General features: G+C 41.4%; 1 protein-coding gene across 4 annotated transcripts in view; it reads left to right on the plus strand.

Annotated features, from left to right (window-relative positions):
- The window catches only part of abcb11b (ATP-binding cassette, sub-family B (MDR/TAP), member 11b), a 22,257-nt gene continuing 6,326 nt past the window's right edge, over positions 1–15,931 (plus strand). Inside the window, exons 1-24 of one of the 4 annotated variants that reach the window (XM_046858026.1) lie at positions 353–475; positions 660–670; positions 965–1,072; positions 1,162–1,180; positions 2,395–2,424; positions 2,530–2,587; positions 2,713–2,957; positions 3,058–3,145; positions 4,615–4,748; positions 4,844–5,015; positions 5,212–5,336; positions 5,535–5,709; positions 6,837–6,950; positions 7,068–7,178; positions 7,291–7,416; positions 7,500–7,703; positions 8,091–8,261; positions 8,423–8,624; positions 8,702–8,780; positions 9,531–9,660; positions 9,833–10,000; positions 10,100–10,204; positions 10,393–10,554; positions 10,645–10,848. In XM_046858026.1, the coding sequence (XP_046713982.1) occupies positions 468–475; positions 660–670; positions 965–1,072; positions 1,162–1,180; positions 2,395–2,424; positions 2,530–2,587; positions 2,713–2,957; positions 3,058–3,145; positions 4,615–4,748; positions 4,844–5,015; positions 5,212–5,336; positions 5,535–5,709; positions 6,837–6,950; positions 7,068–7,178; positions 7,291–7,416; positions 7,500–7,703; positions 8,091–8,261; positions 8,423–8,624; positions 8,702–8,780; positions 9,531–9,660; positions 9,833–10,000; positions 10,100–10,204; positions 10,393–10,554; positions 10,645–10,848 (2,949 nt within the window). In that variant the 5' untranslated portion in view covers positions 353–467. Of the gene's footprint in view, positions 162–352; positions 476–659; positions 671–964; positions 1,073–1,161; positions 1,181–2,394; positions 2,425–2,529; positions 2,588–2,712; positions 2,958–3,057; positions 3,146–4,614; positions 4,749–4,843; positions 5,016–5,211; positions 5,337–5,534; positions 5,710–6,836; positions 6,951–7,067; positions 7,179–7,290; positions 7,417–7,499; positions 7,704–8,090; positions 8,262–8,422; positions 8,625–8,701; positions 8,781–9,530; positions 9,661–9,832; positions 10,001–10,099; positions 10,205–10,392; positions 10,555–10,644; positions 10,849–15,931 lie in introns of those variants that run through there. The other 3 variants (XM_046858027.1, XM_046858031.1, XM_046858030.1) reach the window with 3 other exon arrangements.

Here is a 15,931-nt window from a genome sequence, read left to right on the forward strand (position 1 = left end):
GATGATCAGTTTCATTTCCCTGCTGAGGATCGTCTTTATGCAGATTGTTTGTGAAATGAAAAGATGAAAGACAACTGACCGAAGAACAAGAAATAAATATCCATGGACTTCTGAGAACTTCTGAGGACGTAAATAAATCTAAAAGCACGTGAACTACCTGCGTAATTATATAACTCGTGAATATTTTTGAATATATGTAAATGTTATGCGTATAATTGTTTGTTCTTCTTTGTTTTTATATTTTCCATTCATATGAGCTCATGTACACAATTTGGACAAAAATATTGGGACACCTGACTTTCCCTCCACCGTATGTGCTTCTTCTCAAAACACAAAATTGTGTACGACGTCTTTGGATGCTGAAGCATGAAGTTTTCCAATCACTTGAACTAGGAGACCCAAACCTGCATGATGATGCCCTGTGCACGAAGCCAGCTTCATGAGATGTTTTAAAAGCTCAGAATCTCATGCTCAGGTGTCCACAAACTTCCGTATAATATAACTGTAAATGATTACATGATTGAAATTGTTCAGTAGAAAAGAAGAAAAATTGATGCCCAGGATGTGAAATATTGCAAATATGAGCGTATGCAATATACTAAATGTCTTATTATAATATTTTATAAGTTGCATTATGATGTTTCTTCTAATTATTCCAGTTCAAGATTCTGTAAGTGGCAGATTGTGAATATACTCCTAAAAAAAGGCCTATTGTGAAACTCCCCCCGTCACACTGTTTACCTTGCATGGTCATTCACCTCTTTAAAGCATAACCTGCTGGACACGTACCTTCTGTTCTACAGCCGACCACATGGTCCAACACACACACACACACACACACACACACACACACGTCTATTTCACATCTGTTTTGTATCACACTTACATAAAAACACTAATTTTATCAAATGCTCAAGAGATCTTTAAACTGTAGACACTGGAAATTATTTGAAATTTTCTCCAGTTTTCTGGAAACAATCTGGAACAGGAATCACGATGCCTGGATCTGTGAAGCTGCGCAGCATTAAGAGGTTCGGACAGGAGAACGATGCCTATGAGTTTTCTAATGAAGGTAAAGCGTGTGGTTTTATAGAATGTATAAAGTGATATTTGTATTTGGTCTGCATGGGCAGTGTGTAATGATGTCGATTCCAATTTTAGAGCGAGACGCAGGATACATGTGAGTACATGCTTTTTTTTTTTTGTATCAGTATTAGACCTGAAAATTAAACAGTCAGCAATGAATTATTCATCATTATTTATTTATAAATCAAGCTTCAAAATATTCATTAGAATTTTAGGTTCGGACAAAAAACATCAAGGTTTAAGACACCGTGTGAGGAACTTTGAAATACTAGAAAAATGAAAGAATTCATAATTAATTACAACCACAATTCCAAAAAATTGTGGGAAATGTAATAAAAACAGAATGCAATGATTTGCAAATCTCTAAAACCCATATTCATTCACAACAGACCACAGAAGGCATATCACATGTTTAAACAGAGAAAAATGTATAAAATCTTGAGAAAAATATAAAGTAAAAGGCCCTCTTTTTAACCACGGAGAAGCATCATATCTTCTTTTAACAGCAGTCTGTAAATGTGGAACCTGAGGAAACTAGATGCTGGAGTTTTGGGAGTTTTGTTCCATTTTTGCTTGCTATAGGATTCTACAGTCCTGGGTCTTTTTTGGGGTATTTTTCATTTCAAGATGCGCCAAATATTTCAGTTGGTGAAAGTCAAGTCGCTACGACGCCATGCTGTTGTTGCAGTATGTGGTATATTGGCCTTCTGAAATATGTGAGGCCTTTCTTGAAAAAGACCGCATGGATAGAAGCAATAATCTGCTTTAAAACCTGTATATATCATTTAGCATTGATGGAGCCTTTCCAGATGTGCAAACTGCCCATTTCACAGGCACTAATGCACTACCATACCATCAGAGATGCAGCTTTTTGAACTGAGTGCTAATAACAAGCTGGAAGATCCCTCTCCTCTTTAGTCCAGAGGACCTCATGAATATAGAAAACACAATCTTGATTCATCTAAACACGGAACAGTGTTCGACTTGTCCCAGACCATTTTACATAAGACGGTGGCATTACTGGATCAGTATTGAAGATCACAGGCATCCAATATTGATTTTCACCCTTGACCCTCTCATAGAGATTTCTCCAGATTCTCGGAATCTTTTGACGATATTATGTTTTGTAAATGATCATATATTTAAAGTCTTTGCAATTTTACAACAAATTTTACTTCTGAGAGACTCTCTTTATTTACATTTTACACAATGACTCAACCTTTTTGGAATTTTAGTATAAAATATATCAATATACTCAATGGAACTGCATAATGACGGCTAAAAAAAAATCATTTGATCTCATTACAGGACAATGGGATCATCCAAAAAACATAAAAAGTAAGTTATATATTCTTCTTTCAAAATGTATGAAATTCCTTTCTGAACTTCCTGAATGTGCATGTGGGGTTGATTTGGATATTAAAGTTTAGTTCCTCTGCACAGGTTTAAACCTGGTCAGAAGAAGGAAGAAGCCGCCATCCGTGTTGGATTTTTTCAACTGGTAATGATTTCCCAATGTACAATTTCCCAAATGTATACGGACACCTGACCATCACACCTGTATTTTATTCGTCTGTGTTTGTAGAATGTTGCTGTATCCTGTAACATCAATTTTCTTCCTCCCAGTTCCGCTTTGCCACCGTCCGGGAAAACTTGATGATGATTGCTGGGAGTTTGTGTGCTGTACTGCACGGCTCTGCACAGCCACTCATGCTGCTCGTCTTTGGGTTGCTGACTGACACGTTTATTGACTATGACATCGAGCTGAATGAGCTGCGAGATCCAAACAAACATTGCCTCAATAACACCATTCAGTGGAGGAACCTCTCAGCCGAGGAAAACGCCGAGCTCAATATGACCAGAACCTGCGGGTGGGAAATCACGTCTTTTCTCATCGAAAACCTTGAAAACCAATAAAGTTCTCTCACTGATACACAATGTTCCTTCATGCTGATCTTCTGTATCTGTTAGGCTTTTAGATATAGAGTATGAGATGACTAACTTTGCTTACTACTACGTGGGTATCGGATGTGCTGTCTTCCTGCTCGGATACGTACAAGTAAGTCGTGGATTTATAAAAACTGTAAATGCAAATCCTGAGAGTTCTCATACATCACACCACTGCTACACTCCTCCACTGATACCTTCATCATCTATTACTTCACCACTGATCCCCCCATCATCTACCACTCCACAACTCATCCCTTCATCATCTACCACTCCACCACTGATCCCTTCATCATCTACCACTGCAGCACTGATCCCTCTATCATCTACCACTCCACCACTGATCCCTCCATCATCTACCACTCCACCACAGATCCCTCCATCATCTACCACTGCACCACTGATCCCTCCATCATCTACCACTCCACCACAGATCCCTCCATCATCTACCACTCCACCACTGATCCCTCCATCATCTACCACTCCACCACTGATCCCTCCATCATCTACCACTCCACCACAGATCCCTCCATCATCTACCACTCCACCACTGATCCCTCCATCATCTACCACTCCACCACAGATCCCTCCATCATCTACCATTTCACCACTGATCCCTCTATCATCTACCACTCCACCACAGATCCCTCCATCATCTGCCACTGCACCACTGAACTCTCCATCATCTACCACTCCACCACTCCACCACAGATCCCTCCATCATCTGCCACTGCACCACTGATCCCTCCATCATCTACCACTCCACCACTGATCCCTCCATCATCTACCACTCCACCACAGATCCCTCCATCATCTACCATTTCACCACTGATCCCTCCATCATCTACCACTCCACCACAGATCCCTCCATCATCTGCCACTGCACCACTGATCCCTCTATCATCTACCACTCCACCACAGATCCCTCCATCATCTGCCACTGCACCACTGAACTCTCCATCATCTACCACTCCACCACAGATCCCTCCATCATCTGCCACTGCACCACTGATCCCTCCATCATCTTCCACTCCACCACTGATCCCTCCATCATCCACCACTCCACCACTGATTCCTCCATCATTTACCACTCCACCACTCCACCACTGAACCCTCCATCATCTACCACTCCACCACTGATCCCTCCATCATCTACCACTGAACCACTGATCCCTCCATCATCTACCACTCCACCACTGATCCCTCCAACATCTACCACTCCACCACTGATCCCTCCATCATCTACCACTCCACCACTGATCCCTCCAACATCTACCACTCCACCACTGATCCCTCCATCATCTACCACTGCACCACTGATCCCTTCATCATCTAGCACTGAACCACTGATCCCTCCATCATCTACCACTCCACCACTGATTCCTCCATCATCTACCACTCCACCACTGATCCCTCCATCATCTACCACTGCACCACTGATTCCTCCATCATCTACCCCTGACCCTGAATTTAACTGGTTTGTTCTTGTCCTCCTGGATGTTTCTTCATGGTCTTATAAACATGACCATACCATAAATGTTTGACTTTTCTACGGCTGGAACTTCTCTCCATCCTGGTCAGATCTCTCTGTGGGTGTCCAGCGCTGCTCGACAGATCCAGATCATCCGAAAGCTCTACTTCAGCAGGGTCATGAGGATGGAGATCGGCTGGTTCGACTGCAACTCTGCAGGAGAACTTAACACACGCATGTCTGAGTAAGATAAACACATATACTTCCTCTGTTCTACAGCATGCATGGGTGTTGGAGCTGTTCATGCTGGAGCTCTAAATGATCTGTTCATTCTGACAGTGATATCAATAAAATAAACGATGCCATAGCGGATCAGGTGGGGATCTTCATCCAACGCTTTACCACCTTCGTCTGTGGATTCCTCATGGGCTTTGTGAAGGGCTGGAAGTTGACGCTGGTTATCATCTCGGTGTCTCCACTGATTGGAGTGGGAGCTGGTCTTATGGCTTTGGTAAGGATCATTCAGAGCTTTCAGAAGTTACAGTTACACTTCAAGCTCAAATCTTGGCATTGACTCCAGTCAAGTTCACGTCATGTGACTAATATATTCTTATCGGAAGGAATTACAGTATTAGAAATATAAACTTCTTGGAAATATATTCACGTACATTTTATTTCAGTAATGTTTCATACTGCTGGTTTTCCAGTTTGTGGCTAAGCTAACCGGATTGGAGCTGCAGGCGTATGCTAAAGCAGGTGCCGTGGCAGACGAGGTCCTGTCCTCCATCCGCACCGTGGCAGCCTTTGGTGGAGAGAAGAAAGAAGTGGAAAGGTTAGAGTTGATTCTCTGCAACTGACTGCATTCATCCAACCAATGTAGCGTCAAAACCGTTTATACAATTAGTTTTTATCTGAATACTGATACGATTAGTTGCGTTTCAAGACATTTTGTTACTAGAAATAAAGCACATAAAAATTCCAATAAAATTACTTGTTTTTTTGACTTTCCTTCCGCACAACTTTCTTCAAGATATGATCGTAATCTGGTCTCTGCTCAGCGCTGGGGCATCAGGAAAGGTCTGATCATGGGATTCTTCACCGGCTACATGTGGTTTATTATATTCCTCTGTTACGCTCTGGCATTTTGGTACGGCTCCAGTTTAGTGGTGGATACAGGAGAGTACAGTCCTGGAACCCTACTTCAGGTTTATTTCTCTTACACACACACACACACACACACACACACACACACACACACACACACAGAGCCATACAAATCTTTCTTATAAATGCCTAACAAACTGTGTATGTTTACCAGTGCCGTGCATTTGGTACCTGGACCTTCAGTGGGGATGAACCCGACTTAATCCACCTCTTAATACCACCACTATCATGTCCTGATTTTAGAAAACAACAATACAATACAAAAGCTCAATATAACAACACGTGGCATTACAGAGAGACATTTCACATACGGAGGTGAAAACCATTTTACTAAAGCAACAAACCCAGTTAAGACTCCGAACCTCTTCACTACAACCACAACTGTGCACCTACAACATCTGGAGCAGTTCACAATCAATATTTGTCTAATAACATGACAAAAACTTTAAAATGTAAATAAAACACAAACTATTCATCAGAGATGCAGACTCATAATGTGCAGCGCCCCCCAGAGGCTGTAATCCAGTGGTACCGCTCGTATTCACTGGTCTGGAAGTGGAGAACAAACCCTTTCCCGGGCTGAGACACGCTAGCTAGCTTCAGGGTTTACTGACCTCCTCACCATGTCTAGAAAATGTATTTCTAAGAAACCAAAAGGCATAAAAAAGTCTAACTCAGATGTATATGAGCAGAGCTACACACGTGTTTTACCAGTTGAACTCGGCTGTAACAGTTTCCCTCTGACCAACCAATCAGAGGACGGAAAAATGCTGACGCTATTCTGGGTCAGCGAGCTGCCCTGTGAGGAGAATCTGAAATCTGATTGGTTAAAGAAAAATAGCTAATTCTTAAGAAGACTATGGTAAAAAGTCCAGCAGTACTGATTCTGAAGGCTCTGGGCAGATTAGATTGACATGGCAGCACATAGAGGCTGAAATCTGATTGGACAAAAAATCTACCATCCACATACACGTACTGAAGCAGTGCAGCCGAGAGAAACACTACCACATGAAGAGAAGAAACTGATGGGAATAAATTAATACAATTTTCTGGAACAAATATTAGAATTTAGGTTGTAAATGTAGATCATTGCGTCTGATAGTGTTTAGACCAGCAGAGAAGGATTTACTGCTCCTGACCGCCCACCACTGATGTTTACTAATCGCAGGTATTTTTCGGCGTGCTTATTGCTGCACTGAACCTGGGACAAGCTTCACCCTGCCTGGAGGCCTTCGCTGCAGGCCGAGGAGCTGCTACCATCATCTTTGAGACCATTGACCGTGTAAGAACCTCTTTCACAGGAATGCTTTGATGATTTTAACTATTTGATGAATTACGCAACTGTTTTCTCCAGCAGAGTCGTTTAATATCATCTTATAGAAATGTGTTTTACTTTCAGGAGCCAGAGATCGACTGCCTGTCTGAGGCCGGCTACAAGCTGGACAAGGTGAAAGGAGATCTGGAATTTCATAACGTGACCTTCAACTATCCATCTAGACCAGACGTGAAGGTAAAGATCTAAAAAAAAGTTGTTACGTTTCTTCCATTTATCCAAACAGTGAAGCTGAATGCTATTAGACCTTCTGAAGGTTTTTCTGAGTTAAAATCTTTCCCTATTAAAGATCCTGGATCAGATGAATCTTCAGGTGAAGTCTGGGGAGACCACAGCTTTTGTGGGGCCAAGTGGTGCAGGAAAAAGCACAGCTGTACAGCTGATTCAACGCTTTTACGACCCTAAAGAAGGCATGGTACGAATCAAACTCAGTGATTGTGATTCTTTTCTTTATTGCATGTCACATAAATAAAAATCGAACCTCTCCATGTTTTACAGGTTACTCTGGATGGCCATGACATCCGTGGCCTGAATATCCAGTGGCTCCGATCGCTCATCGGCATCGTGGAGCAGGAGCCGGTTTTATTCGCCACGACCATCGCCGAGAACATTCGCTACGGCCGACCCGGTGTATCTGACAGTGACATCATCAAAGCCACCAAAGATGCAAACGCCTACAACTTTATAATGGACTTTCCGCAGGTACACTGCGATGAGTGTGTTAGAACTCTTACACTCTTCCATTAATACCACACCGACCAGACCTGCAAAATACATTATTACGAAACATATTTGTATCTACTGATCACCAACATACAGTTCAGCATCAGTTTAACATCAAGCAGAACATTTAGAGAGGAATAATGATGAAGAAACTCCAGACTCGAACTCACCACAACACACGTGACCTCATTTACATGATAAGTTTGTGATAATTGTAATAGAAATGAATCAGTGTTTGACTCATTAATATCATTCTATGATTAAAAAAATGATAATAGCAACAATAATAGTTATAATAAATCATAGTAATTTGTATATTTAAGACAACAAGGTTTGTGTACTTCATATAACTCTCATGACTTTCAGAAATTTGACACGTTGGTTGGTGAGGGCGGTGGACAGATGAGTGGTGGCCAGAAGCAGCGAATTGCTATCGCTCGAGCCCTGGTGCGAAATCCCAGAATCCTTCTGCTGGACATGGCAACATCTGCACTCGACAATGAGAGTGAAGCTGTTGTACAGGAAGCACTGGACAAAGTGAGAGACAAAAATATACTGCATGGTCTTTCTCTCTCTCTCTCTCTCTCTCTCTCTCTCTCTCTCTCTCTCTAATCTATAAATCCATCCATCTATAGATGCACAGTACATTTACAAATACATTCACAAGCACATACATATTTGTGTGTGTTTGTTCTAAGGTCCAAATGGGTCGTACCACCATATCCATCGCCCATCGTTTGTCGACAATAAAGAACGCCGACGTGATTGTGGGATTCGAACACGGCCGAGCTGTAGAGAGAGGGAAACATGACGAGCTGATGAACAGGAAGGGTGTTTACTTCACTCTGGTCACGCTACAGAGTCAAGGAGACAAAGCTCTCAGTCAGAAATCCCAACAAAGTAGGTCACAAACACTATAAATGCTTGTCTGTGCTCCAGTTACCATTAAAAACCAACTCTATTGTTGCTGTTTGTAGTGAAACAGGAGTCTGCTGAAGATCCTGAAGCCCAGAGGATCGGTCTGTCTCGTGCAGGAAGTTATCGAGAAAGCCTGAGGTGCGGTGTGTGTGGAACAGATCGGTCTGATTAACCGATTAGCAAATCACCATGAGTAGAACTGGAAGAACTTTCTGTACTTTTTATCATTTGATCCCTCCATTCTTTTCCCTGTGCAACTGAAAATGACCAGACGAATGAAAGTTTGGGAAGTTGTTTATGTATAAATAATGGTGTTATATAGTGTGAATTTGACAATAGTGTCTATTATTTTATATGAATTTAATATATAGGATGAAATTCTCTGGATTGAGGTCTGGATTATTTGATGGAAGTCTGAATGGTTATTTATTATTTGATGGATTATATTAAATACAGTATAAGTGTCAAATAACATTGTTTGCTCCATGAAGTCAACGCTGAAATGATTCCATATTTAACTTCACAAGATTCCAGATGTTGTAGTGAGACCAGTCAGGATCATAGCGTTTTCCTGTTATTAGCTTAACAACTAAAAAGCAGCTTACTAAAGCTGGGAGCAGTGGGAATTCTCACCAGCTTCAGTAAACCAGTAAAGAAGGTTGACTATCAGAGATGCATGAATATGGAATCTGAAATTGCAATTTTCTACACTTCTAAATGATCTGGCACAAGAGCTTTAACTGATACAAACACGCATCTGCTGCTGAACCCTACAGCAGCTTAAACACCAAACTTCTGAGCATGTATTTATTTATTCAACTCTACAGATCATTCAGTGATGGGATTGAGCACATTCTTCTTACATTGCTTATGTTTTTGCTTCTGCAGGGCCTCCATTCGTCGTGGGACTAAATCACGTTTGTCCAACGTTATTCCGGAGTCCTCAGTACCACTCGCTGGAGAACTCGGCCCCCAGTCTTACTCTGAATCCTACGTTTCCCAGGAAGTCAGTAAAAAGGTATTTCTATTAAAAAAAGTTCATGTGAAGGAACATCTCATGCAGAAGAAGAGGTGGTTGGAATAAATCAGGTCCTACAAAGGTCCTACTGGAATGGTATCCTTTGTGTGTGTGTCTCACATTATAATAAAGCTCTAAGTAATCACAGTCTCACCTACACATCGGTGTACAGGGAACCATTCCTGAAGATGACGATGAGGAAGTCGAACCTGCTCCCGTGGCTCGAATTCTGAAGTACAACGCTCCAGAATGGCCTTACATGGTGTTTGGGTCTATCGGAGCAGCTATAAATGGAGGAGTCAATCCCATGTACGCTCTGCTTTTCAGTCAGATCCTGGCGGTAAGGGATCACGAAAACAGTGGCCGGTGGAATTTCTGCTCAGATATGTTTGTGTGGGTTTCGGAAAATAACAGTACTTTTGCCTTCTTCTCCATACAGACCTTCTCGATGACGGACCCTGTTGCCCAGAGGAGAGAGATTAATGGAATCTGTTTGTTCTTTGTGTTAGTCGGTGCGATCTCCTTTATAACGCAAATGCTGCAGGTACGCAGAAATACCCCCATATACACTCCAAAGCAACTGAGGAAACTGTAATCAAAAATGCGATCATCTTTAAAAGTAAAAGTGTGTATAGGATTAATTGCACTCCAGCTACTAATAATTATTGAAGAGGGTTTCAGCTTGTAGTTGGAGTTCGATCTGTATTTGAAACGACTCTGCTGTTCTTTTAGGGTTATGCTTTTTCCAAATCTGGCGAGTTGCTGACCAGCAGACTGAGGCGTCTGGGTTTCCGCTGCATATTAGGTCAGGAGATTGGCTGGTTTGATGACCACAGGAATAGCCCAGGTGCTTTGACCACTCGACTAGCCACAGATGCTTCACAAGTCCAAGGAGTAAGTCTGAAGAACCTCATTTTACACCAGACGTTAAAACACGACTTTCCCTAATCGAGTTCCAGGTTAACGTGTAGATCTTTCTTGCAGGCCACTGGCTCACAGATTGGGATGATTGTGAACTCTCTTACCAACATCGGTGTGGCCATCATTATTTCTTTCTACTTCAGCTGGAAGCTCAGTTTGGTCATTATGTGCTTTCTTCCTTTCCTTGCACTTTCTGGAGGCTTCCAGGCCAAGATGCTCACTGGCTTCGCCAAGCAGGACAAGCAAGCCATGGAAGCAGCTGGGCAGGTATCCGAAATACTCCATTTTACCTCCATACTCTTCACTTCACTTATGGAAAAGGGGTTAATGGTTCTCAGTTACTAAAAGTAATCTAAAAAAAAAAAAACCTTTTGTGTTCTAAAACACTAAAGTCTGTGGTTATAGTTTAGGGTTAAGGGTTTAGTGTTTAGTGTTTAGTGTTCAGGGTTATGGTTCAGGGCAGGGGTTTTCAACTGGTTCTGTGCCAGGGACCACCATTCTGACTAACAAGTAATCCGCGGCCCACTATTGTGTGTGTGTGTGTGGGGGGGTACTCCTTACCTGTTAGTGGGATTTCTGGGCATGGTGACTTCCACACAGTCTGTCTATTCATGGTGATATAGTGGTACATAGTGACAGCCTCATATCATTCTCTGGTTCTAGCCCTGCCCTGTACTTGTTCTTTAGATATGCCAGTGTGGAAAACCCGCTCTCACAAAGGTATGTAGTTGGAAAGGGTAAAAGACACCTCAATGCTTTTACTGTAAGCTCTGGAAATTCTGTCTGGCAACTTATCCAGAACTTCATAAGGGGTTGTGTATCATACATATGCCTCCTGACAGAGTCTGTGGACATCTCTATGAGCTGATCCTCTTCTACAGTAGTTAAGCTTGACCCTGCTGCTGCATCATCACTGAATGGGAGCAGGATCCATTTGCTGTCACAGCGCCACTCATCAAAATCATTGAAGTACTTTTGGAATTGAACCACAAACTTCCTCAAATGCTCACGCACAATGTCTTTAATGTCAGTGCTGTCAGAATATTCCTCAATTGAAGGGAACATAGCCATGTTACCACTCTCCACTCGTTCTATCCATCTTGACATTTTTTTAACAAATGCCTCTAGTTTTTCGTAGAGCTGCAGGATGTTTGAATCTCTTCCATGCATTGAAGTGTTCAACTTGTTAAGCTCTGCAAAACATCGGTGAGATATGCCAGCTTAGTTAACCAGTGGCTGTCGTTGAACATGTAAGCCAGTTCAGTGCACTCCTTCTCGCACAAGAAAGTATAGAGAGCGTCACGTAGTTCAAAAACACGGGCGAGCACCGCGCCACGAGACAGCCATCTCACCTCTGAATGGTAAAGGAGAGAGGTGTGTTCACTTCCTAAGCCTTGACACAGGGATGCAAACAGACGTGTATTTAATGCTTTTCGTTTTATCAGGTTTACAGTTTTAACAACAGCATCAAACACCTCACTGAACTCAATACTGAAATCTTTGGCGGCCAGAGCTTCTCTATGAATCATGCAATGTGTCCAAATTATCGCCGCTGCTACTTTCTTGACGTGCCCATTCAATCCAGTCTGGCTGCCACTCATAGCTCTGGCACCATCGCTACATAGCGCCACACACTTCTGCCACCAAATATTGTGTTCTTTGAAAAAGTCATCAATGGCTGAAAGGATCTCGGCACCAGTAGTTCGCCCTGGCAGCGGTTTGCAAAAGAGAAATTCCTCGCACATTTCACCATTATCCTCATATCCAGAGGTGACAAAAGTACACACATCCTTTACTTAAGTAGAAGTACAGATCCTCATGTTTAAAATACTCGGGTAAAAGTTGAAGTACTGATTATACTTTTTTACTCAAGTGAAAGTAAAGAAGTTTTGGCTCAGACATGTACTTAAGTAAAAAGTAGTTATTACTTCTACCTGTTTTAGCTGTTAACTGGACCTCACATAATATTAGATAGATAGATAGATAGATAGATAGATAGATAGATAGATAGATAGATAGATAGATAGATAGATAGATAGATGATAGATAGATAGATAGATGGATGGATAGATAGATAGATAGATAGATAGATAGATAGATAGATAGATAGATGGATGTGATAGCCTAGTGGGTTAATGTCAGGGTCCCCATGAGGATGAGTTTGAGAGTTTGATTCCTGCTCGAGCTGGTGGTTGCTGTGTTGGTAAATAAAACTTCTGGACCTTGTCCACTCTGAAAACATTTCAATTCTGTGTTGGATTGATTTCCTGGTCTTAAATGAAAGATAACCCCACCAAAAAAAAAAAAAAAAAGCACTTCTGTGGTAGCTCAGTGGGTTAAGGCTTGTGCCTGAACATGGTCCTTAATATAGTCCATGCTGGTGATAAGGTTTCAAAGCCAGTCCTACATGCCTTCTTTCTTACTGCGCTGCCATCAAACAAAGTATGAACCCTCCAAAAAGCACACATGCTTTTCAGCAGTGGTCGCTCAGTGGTTTAAGACTTGTGCCTCATCTAAACATGCTTCCCAGTCTGATCTCTTCCATGGTTCATCGGATTAAGGTTGGTGACTCGCTGATGGTGAGGATCAGGGTTTGAATCCTGCTAGTTGTGATGTTGGTTATGTTCCTGTTTCCTGAATCTTTCTTTAGCTTTATATTCTTGTGTTGATGGTTTAAATGTAGATAGACCTGCTCTAAACAAACTTCCTGTCCTGTCTTCTCTGATGGTCCAGTGGGTTAAATCAGGTGTCGTGCTTTTGGTGGGGTTCAGGGTTCGAATCCTGCTTTCTGCCTGCCAGTCACGATCAGGGTTCACTCCCTACATCTTTCTTTAGCAATAAATTTTTGTTTTTAATGGGTTGAAAAGAAAGATAGACCTGCTCTAATCAAGCTTCCCATCCTGTTTTTTCCTGATGGCTTAGTGGGTTAAGGCTGGTACTTTGCTAATGTTGGTGGTCAGGGTTCAAACCTGGCTTTCTGTCTGCTAGTCATGAGGTAGGTTAAATTCCTGATTCCTACATCTTCATATTCTTGTTTTGATGGGTTAAAAAGAAAGATAGACCTGCTCTAAACAAGCTTCCCAGCTTGTCCTTCCTGATGGTTCAGTGGGTTAAGGCTGGTATTTTGCTGTTGGTGGGGTTCAGGGTTTGAATCCTGCTTTCTGTGTTTCTTTCTGGTCTGAATTTCTTGCTTTAAAGCATGAAACGAAGGATAAACCCCCCAAAAAAAGAAGGTGAGTTGTGGGACTTGATGGCTTTGTGGTAAAAGCCTTGCCTCTGAGCTCAGAGGTTGCTGGTTCAAATCTGGCTTGTCCCCACACTGGGTAAGTTGTGTGGAAATTAGTGTGTGGTGAGCAATGGAGTGGGTGACTGTGAACAAAGGCTGTGAAGACCTGCTGGGTTACAGCTGCAAAAAGGCAAAAGAGTTTTGCATTTAGGAGGAGAGAAGGGGTAAAAGTAAAAAATTTTTGTCTGGAGCCTATGTTGAAACTTTTTTTGATGTTTTTGCTTCATAACCTCCTGTTTTCAACTTCTCAGATGCCAGGGGGGCAGATGCCTGAATATTGCCCCCCTGGTTCAGGATACGCCCTCTGAAACCGTCCACATTTGACCTTCCATGCAGCCATTTCTGACACCTTCATCACTACGGTCACTGAAACCTTCCACACTCTTAACTTTGAGTCCTGGCTGGGGTTTGAACCAGCAACCTCTCAACCCAGAGGCAAAGCTCTTCCAATTGAGCCACAGGATCTCCTGCAAGAACCTGATTTTTAGGACCTTTTTTGGTTCTTTTATAAAACTTTTGAAACAATTTAAAGGATAGCTAAGGGGTAGGAATTGAACCGGGTGAGTCAGATAGCAGAGGCTGCGTCACTAAACCACTACACTACCAGAGGGGTGACAAACAAGGCTTTGCTTATTGGACTCTTGGTTTTTCTATAGTTAAGAGACCACTGTTTTCTCTTAGATCATGACAGTAGAGGGTCAAAACTTCTCCTTCCTGTTCATTCTCTCAGTTACTCGAAGTCTATGAGAAGGGACTCAGGTACAAGAACCACATCTCCAACACCTGCACCACTGATATACCATGATTTACCAGCAACCAATTTTAATGACCTTTTATTGTTCTGTTTTTAAAAACTTCTTATAATGTTCAATATGAAACTAGAGGTAAGAATCCAACCAGGAAAGTCTTTCATCATAGATCACTAATGGCATTACTTTCAAAACTCAAAACTTTGTTAGACATGTAAATAAGCAGGAAAGACAGAGACAAAGACAAAGAGACACAGACACAGCTTTAGAAAGAGTGAGAAACAAATAGAGACAGCAAGAGAGACATATACAGTGAGACAGAGACATTTACTAAAAGAGACACAGAGACAATTAGATAGAAAATAGAGAGACAAAGATAGCGAGATATAGCCACTTCCTGTTGGAAGTGTTTCTCCCAGCGACTCTTAATGATCTCATTTACTAAATGAGCAGTAGTGAGTTAAGTGCTTGCTCAGGTGCCCAAAACTGGCAGCTTGGAGGTGTTAAACATGTATCATATTTACAGCATGTGATATGTATGTAAGCATATGTACAGTGATTAAATATAAAGGCTATATCAGTGCAGAGACGTGTGGACATCATTAAGAGCCTTTGCTATGTTTCCACACGGACAGTTAATGAGGTGATACCGGAGAAACTGCACCTCTTCAAGTCAAGTCAGGAAGCTTATATATATAAAATTATAGACATTTTACAGATTTGAATGATGAATTGTTTTTATCTGTACGATCAATAAAGACAGTAATTTAAGTTTGTGTCGCCATTATGAGGGAAAAACCCACAAAACGCCACCCAGAGGGTAAATTGTGTAAAACATGGCGGATTTGGTGTTTGATTTGAGACTTGGCGCAGAAATAAAACAAAAGTTTACTGATTAAAAATATTTTTATCTGGAGTTTATTTATTTATTTTATATCTAAGAAAGGACGTCGTGGATAAATGTATTTTTTGCAGAAGGTTTAAATTTAGGGTTTTTTTTAATTTAGTTATTTATTTATGTATTTACATTTTTTATAAAAATGGAAAAAAACAGAAATGCACGCTGAATTGATTGCGTTTAAAATTATGGTTCAGGGTTATGGTTCAGGGTTCAGGGTCCAGGGTTATGGTTTAGGGTTGTGGTTTAGGGTTCAGGTTTATGGTTTACGGTTCAGGGTTATGGTTTAGTGTTCAGGGTTATGGTTTAGGGTTAAGTTTAAAGTTAAAGTGAAGTATATTTTGTAAATAAAGGAAACTAATTAGCACATGTTTGTTTCATCATCAAATCATCATAATTTCTTAAGGTTTTAATAAC

This window comes from Silurus meridionalis, chromosome 9 (assembly GCF_014805685.1).
Source record: "Silurus meridionalis isolate SWU-2019-XX chromosome 9, ASM1480568v1, whole genome shotgun sequence".
Classification (NCBI taxonomy): domain Eukaryota; kingdom Metazoa; phylum Chordata; class Actinopteri; order Siluriformes; family Siluridae; genus Silurus; species Silurus meridionalis.